We start from the raw sequence: 7,472 nt of genomic DNA, 5'->3' as shown, positions 1-7,472 counted from the left end.
GTTTAAAAATTCCAAATTATTGATGTTTGTTTCAAAAGTATCACTAATAACGTATTAAAGCATTCTTTATTATTATTATTATTATTTTGAGACAGGGTCTCACTCTGTTGCCCAGGCTGGTCTCAAACTCCTGACCTCAAGTGATCCACCTGCTTCGGCCTCCCAAAAGTGCTGGGATTCCAGGTGTGAGCCACCACGCCCAGCCTAAAGCATTCTATCTAGATCTCTTCAATGTTGCAAAACATCTCTGTGAATATGATTTTTGTAATTAGTCAAAGGACCAGTAATACAGAGCTAAGTAATGAATGCCATGTTTTGGGTGCCAGATGGAGTTCAATGATTTTAAAAAGACGGTTTTTTGTTTTAAAATGAAACAATTTCCCTGAGAAAGGCCTCAGAGAGGCTTTCTCAAAAGGTGCTGAGGCCAGTAGTATCACGATAATTTGGCTTCTCATGTTGTCCACACTGAAGGGAACCCTATTGTATGGATATATTCTGATATACCTGCTAAAAACCAAACTCATTATATTATGGTTAATTTACTATTTTTTTTTCAATGGTTGTATTATTTTAAATAAGCAAGTGAGCAGTCTCAATTTCTGTAAGGGGAAGCCGCCCCCTCCCCCACCAAAATTGCTATTCTCCCAATATATAGATTATTATACAATTATTTGTGTCATTGATTTATTTTTTCTTGAGGCCTGCTATCTTTAATGGAACAAAATGTTTTCTCCTGACACTTCAAACAAATTAATTTGAAAAAATAACCTTTTAGTCTTCTTGTGTGGTCCCAAGAATTAGAATGACTAAGGTTTGGGTGTCCTTCAGGTATCTTGCTTCCCTCCTTGGGTAGCATCTTGGCGATTGTGCTTGCAGCTCTTGGTCTTGCCTGCAGAGTGAGGCTGGTATCAGAGGATCCAGGGTCTGGAACTGACCTTGGGAGCTTGTCTAGTCTTTTCCCAACACTGTGCCTGAAGTTGCCCAGGGCTGATGACATGTCCAGTGTCCTTGGCTGAACTCCTCTGTGTGCCCAGGCACCACCATTCAGAGTAACTACAAGATTTTAGTTAATATGCATGAGGAAAGAAGCATTATCATTTTCATATTACAGCTGGGAATAGGAAGAGGTTAAGCAAAACAATGGTCCTGGATAATCCACATATTAATTAATCAGCCTCAAATACAGAGCTAAACACAGTAATCATTTATTAATTCCTGAGAACCACTATGAATCATATAATAGTTTAAAAGAAATTCAGGATTACCACTTTCAAATATATCCACTGACTCTTCCAAAATAGTTTAATGAATGAATAAGCCTATTTGTTTTTCTATAAATGGTATACTTGGAAGAGCTCAAAACTTTTGTATTACTTACATGTACACATACATTAGACACTTCCATATCATCATTTTTATACTCCTTTTTTTCTTAGCAAGCCCTTTCTTTCCAAGTAAACTTCAGCCAAACTCCCTCTGGCTGGCCACAAATCCTGAATCAGTGTTAGTCCATGAAGGTTTACTGCATTCATGTAGGTGCCCACTCCTCCCTGAGGCTCATTCCTTCCTAAAACTTCTGAGCACCCTGGAATCACCGGCCCCATGTCTCTCTCTCTCTCCTTTACCAAGACAGCTGCTGAGGCTGCTGCTATGCAGGTCTACCTGCCCCTCTCTGGCCTCTGTCTTTTGCTTCAGTTAACACATAATGTGCCTACCCAGGGTAGTCAGTATCTGGCCCCCCTCCCATCTCTTTGCCAAGCAGAGAAGCTATGAAGAAAGACAGTCAACAAAATTGTCCTGTACTCTAGGAGTTTAAGCCTCATTGAGTTGATAACCTCAACTCAAGACATAAGGGCCATGCTATGTAATAAACAGGAGGCAGCACTAGGTCCAGGTGAACCTTTCACTCAATGACAACTTAATTCACCTACTTGAGATGTTGTAAATTCTCCTGTAATTAGACATATTATGGATTCAAATTTTAAGGCTCCTTTACCCCTCCCCACTCAAAAAAAAAAAAATTCCAAATTCAAACAGAAGTATCCTGAATTATCTACCACTTGGGACCTTTCGTAGCCTATCCAGCATCTTTTTAGAGGAGTGAATAATCAAGTTATGTGAATATATTTAGATTTTAAACATTTTCCTCAAACATATTAAAAATAATTCTACAAACATGTAGATTATCTACATGACAGAAAAGGCTCCATTTGAATCAAACCATAACAATATAAACCACTAAAGGTGAATCACTGAATAGGAGGATGACTTTTGAGACGTGTGGAGAGGGTGGACAAGACTCCAGGACACCATCCTCATGACTAGCCTGATAGCACCCATCTGTGGATACACTATCCTGTGGTTTCTAAATGCTGCTTCTTTATTAAGAAACTATTAACTGTAAGGTAGAGGAACTACCATGTTATACTTCTCTGCAAATCTCAGAAACAAGCACGCAAATGTAGATCACCCTGCTGAAGCTCAAATCACAGGACTCCTTGGGTATGGATGCCTTAGAATGCTACAGGGCTGCTACTGTCTTCTTGGACTAGGTAATTCAAAAGACAGCTGTGGCTTGCTCTCCTTCCTACAGAGGGGCTGAAGTGTGAAGCTCAAACCCTAGTGCTGCTTCTAGAGACATTGTGGGATGTGATGAAGGAGGTCACTTAAACATCAATGTCACTCAAATATTTTAGAAATACCGCCCAGAAGACAGGCCTATCACTAATCAGGATTTCTGTGTCTCAATCAATAAATGTCCACTACATTCTATTCTTGCTTAAGGGGAAAGAATGCAAAGGGCTCATGAGAGTAGGTTCTAGACCAAAATGTCACCTTGTGTAGTTGGGCAAGACACAAAACTGCCCTAGACCCCAGCTTCCTCAATAGGAAAATGATGGGTTGGGGTAGAAGATTTCAAAGACTCCAGGTTAGAAGATTGTTTGGCTGTGAATTTTCTATGACATCTAGCATCCAGTCTTGGAGTCAGAACATTCAACCGAAAATGAACAGATCAAATCCCTTAGAGTCTGTGCTGGAGTGAGAGGTCAGGGTGAAGCACTGTTTGCCTTGGAGGCCAGCAGCAAGGACTGGCCTGCACCCAACAGCATTAGTCCATGGCGTAGGTCTGGGCCCAGGCAATGCCCACGTGGGAGTAGCAGTACAGGAATCCCAGGACAGAGAGGGTCACCCATGGCCAGCCTGCAGAGGGAGGACAGAGATGGAAGAGCAGTTAGAAATGCTTGGGGCAGGACGTCCCATATGGGCAAACTGTCCCCTTTTGGAGAAGGCAACCTGAGAAACAACACAGGCCTCCTGGAAAGTCTGCTGTAACGACAACTTCAGCAATTGAGTCCTACATTACCATCAGAGTCAGCATAAAATGAGGAGTGCACTATTGCAAACACGAACCATGTTTAGAAATAGGGCAGGCTTTTAAAGAATCCATGTTTAGGGTCAGGCACCTGTAATCCTGGCACTTAGGGAGGCTGAGGTGAGAGGATCACTTGAGTCCAAGAGTTGGAGACCAGCCTGGGAAACATAGTGAAACCTCATCTCTACAATCAATCAATCAGCCAGGCCTGGTGGCAGGTTTCTGTAGTCCTAGCTACTTGAGAGGCCAAGGAGGAAGGATCACTTGAGATCAGGAGTTAGAGGTTACAGTGAGCTACGAATGCACCACTGCAATCCAGCTTGGGCCACAGAGTTAGACCCAGTATTGGTTTACAAAAAAAAAGAAGAAGAAGAAGTATTCATGTTTAGAGGACTAAAGCAGTTAGTAATTGAAAAAGGAAAAACGTCCATGAGTCTGAGAAAAAGTAGAGTCTCATGTGCCACTGTAAACATGTAGGTCATGTTCCAAAACCTGTAGTTTTAAATGAGTTGTTTGAAACCAGGGTACGTTTCCCCCTAGAATAATATTGTGTGATTCATGCACAAGACACAAAAATCACCATCATCATCCTCACCGTTGTTTTTGTTTGTTTTAAACTCGTAGTAAGTGTGAAATAGCACTAATAGGAGCTCTGAGCCTTGGGGCATTTAGGATCCTGAAGCTCTAAATATAGAGTCCTCTGTCCTTGGTCAGCCTCCCCAGAGCTTTCAAGAGCTCTAAGTGGTGGGGAGTGGGATAGACTTGCAGATGTGGCCTATCCTTGGCAATGAGACAGGAAGGTGCCAGCAGCCGAGAGGAAAAGGGTGCCGGGCAAGATCAGGAGGGTCATTTGATTGGGGGCATCACAACATTTTACAGAGAGCTTTATAAATTTAAAGTTTTGACATTTCTTTTGAATATGGCTAGCTAGGAAGTCATTACCTTTGTCACTCCAATTGTGTTAAAAGAAAAGAATGACTGTGAAATGTAGGCACTTACAATGAACTACATTTTTTTCTTAAAGTCCATGAGTCCCATAGTAAATCTTAAAATGTAGATTGAGCATTATACTGAATTTAGTGCCATTTGTAAGCACACAGAAGGGGGAGCCTAAATTAAATATTTGCTTTCAAAACTGAAAGCTTTTAGTGATTCCCTCTACAAATACTTATCTTAGAATATCTGATGTTCTTTTATTTTTCTTCTTCTTTTTTTAAAAGTAACAGCCCTTTCTGCTGAGTATTTGTTACTTAACAATCTTCATGTCTTCTGCATGTTTCACTTAAACATTGATTGGGGATTTTGGAGAGCCAGAGATGCTGGGGAAGATACAAGATGGCAAAATGGAAAGACCCAGTCCCGTGTCAAAAGCACTCCCACTCCAACTTTGGAAAGACACACACACGCACACCAGTGGGATTTATGATCCATGTGGTAAGCGCTGGATGATGGAAAGCACAGAACACATTTAAACTGGGCCACATGGGCTGAGCAAGAGTTTGTCAGATGGCAAGGGACAGGGACCAGCTACCAGAGGAAGACCACCTGATGTGTAACCTTACAGGCCATCCAAGGAACAGGGATCATGTGACGTGGCTGCTGCCTAGGGAAGAGGCAGGCAGACAGTGGTAGGAATAGGAAGGAGGCTGCGGGAAGCCCCTGGGGATGGTTACAGGCTCTCTTCTTGCTATGTCAACCATTAGCTACCATACTTATTAATATGGCCTGGGGAAGTCACTGTAGCATACTGGTACATGTGCAGGCTCTTAAGTGGGATGAGTTCAAATTCTGGCTCTGCCACTTGCCAGCTGTGGAACCTTGAGCAAGTTAATGAATCTCAAATGAAAAACTAGGGATAGAGCAACTTACTGAATAGTGTCCTTACAAGGACAGAGTGAAATGATATAAAGACTTGCACGGTGCCTAGCATAGCACAGAAACTAAAAAAAAGGTCGTAATAATAATGGTGAGAGGGCACGGAAGTCTTTCTCCACCAAGATGAGAGTGACAACAGGGAAGTCAAGCCCTGGCCTTCCTTGTGCCTTAGCCTAGCTTTCCACAGTGTTCTCCCAGGCCCCGCAGGTAAGAGAGATGAGGGCAGCAGAGGACCCCTGGCAGCCTGGCTCCAGGACCAGCCCTACAGCTCCACTTCCTGCTAGGCAGCCAGTATGTGTCCTGTGGCTGCCATAACAACTTACCAAACTTATTAGTGTATTAAAACAATAGACATGTATTCTTAGTTCTGGAGGCCAGAAGTCTGAAATCAAGGTGTTGGCAGGAACCCTTCCTTACCTCTTCCAGCTTCTGGTGGCTCCTAGGATCCATTGGCTTATGGCAGCATCACTGCCTCCATTTTCACAGACCCTTCTTCCCTCTGTCCTCTCCTCTTCTTCTAAGGGCACCAGTCATTGGATTTAAAGGCTATCCCAAATCCAGGATTTCCTCTCAAGATACCTGACAAGTTACATCTGTAAATAATCTATTCCCAAATGAAGTCACATTCTGAGGTGCCAGGTATACATGAATTCTCGGGGGAACACTATTTAGCTCAATACAGCCAGGTACTTTCCCAGAACTTCCAGATGGATCCATCCTGCTGGAAGCCCTCAGAGCTCTCATTACTGCGGCTCAGGCACAGATGCCAGGGGACCGGCCAACACCTGCTCCTCAGTGGGTTCAGGGAGCAGGATGAGGGGAGTGGGCTTTGGACACAGAAAGCACTCCTGGACTTCAGCTGTGTTTGGAGTGAGGCATCAGCAGTGTTTGGTAAACACGGAGCCCAGAGGCCAGCTGTGGAGATGGGCCAATGGGGATGCTTCGTTTACACAATGCTAGGTCTGGGGCATTGCACAGCTCTGCTTGGCACCTGTGGCTATCAAGTGACACCCTGTGAAAGCTTCCGCCTAACACACAGGACTGTAAGGAAGACTGTCCCCAAGATTGCCCAGAGGTGAGGCATAGACATGTTTAGCACAAGCCATAGCTAGGTTCTGAAAATTCTCCCCATTCTTACTGTATATGCCATCCAGAGAGGTGGCTAGATAGCACTTAGGAGGACTTATAATCCTGACTGTATTATGAGACCCTATTAGGGCCTCAGTTTCCCCATCTACACAATTAGAGCTCAGAATAATTTTTAAAAAGCATACATGCAAATAAAATAAGATCACAGATTTGGTACTGCTTTTAAAAGTGTTTTAGAAATACAAAAGAGTAATATAGGGCCACTTGACAATTCTGTTACATACCCACAGCTCACTGGACTTTTTAATGCGCACACGTTCCTACAGACAGTAGACCTGGCATGTACCAGACGGCTGTCAAGGGTTCCTTACCCTTTCCTGACCTCAGGAATAAGACTTGTGATGACAGAATCATCATGAATGGTGATTCCAAATGAAGTAACATGCTGAGGTACCAGGTCCACATGAATTCCCGGAGGAATACCATTTATCCCAATGCAGTCAGGTACTATTTAGAGACAGAGTTTTGCTCTTGTTGCCCAGGCTGGAGTGCAATGGCGTGATCTTGGCTCACCTCAACCTCTGCCTCCCAAGTTCAAGTGATTCTCCTGCCTCAGCCTCCCAAGTAGCTGCAATTACAGGCATGCGCCACTACTCCCAGCTAATTTTGTATTTTTAATAGAGACAGAGTTTCTCCTTGTTGCTCAGGCTGGTCTCCAACTCCTGACCCCAGATGATCTGCCTGCCTCAGCCTCTCAAAGTGCTGGGAATACAGACGTGAGCCACCGGGCCTGGCCCAAAATTCATTTTCAAAATGATGGTAGGCCAGGCACGGTGGCTCATGCCTATAGTCCCAGCACTTTGGGAGGCCGAGGCACTCAAGTCACTTGAGGCCAGGAGTTCAAGACCAGTTTGGCCAACATGGCAAAACTTTGTCTCTACCAAAAATACAAAAATTAGCAGGATATGGTGGTGTGCACCTGTGATCACAGCTATTCGGGAGGCTGAGGCACAAGAATCACTTGAACCTGGGAGGCAGAGATTGCAGTGAGCCAAAATTGTGCCACTGTACCTCTAGCCTGGGCAACAGAGCGAGCCTCTATCTAAAATATATAAATATATAAATATATATATAT

The 7,472-nt window shown here is 43.6% G+C and overlaps 1 protein-coding gene across 1 annotated transcript in view; it reads right to left on the bottom strand.

Moving 5' to 3' along the window:
* Nucleotides 1-667: 667 nt before the first annotated feature.
* LOC108515859 (protein-cysteine N-palmitoyltransferase HHAT-like) overlaps nt 668-7,472 on the bottom strand; it is a 101,907-nt gene continuing 95,102 nt past the window's right edge. Inside the window, exon 3 of the mRNA XM_017853035.1 lies at nt 668-3,201. Within this exon, the coding sequence (XP_017708524.1) occupies nt 3,110-3,201 (92 nt within the window). The 3' untranslated portion in view covers nt 668-3,109. The remainder of the gene's footprint in view (nt 3,202-7,472) is intronic.

Source organism: Rhinopithecus bieti, unplaced genomic scaffold (assembly GCF_001698545.2).
Source record: "Rhinopithecus bieti isolate Rb0 unplaced genomic scaffold, ASM169854v2 scaffold_35166, whole genome shotgun sequence".
NCBI lineage: Eukaryota > Metazoa > Chordata > Mammalia > Primates > Cercopithecidae > Rhinopithecus > Rhinopithecus bieti.
This window is presented reverse-complemented; position numbering and strand designations above follow the sequence as displayed.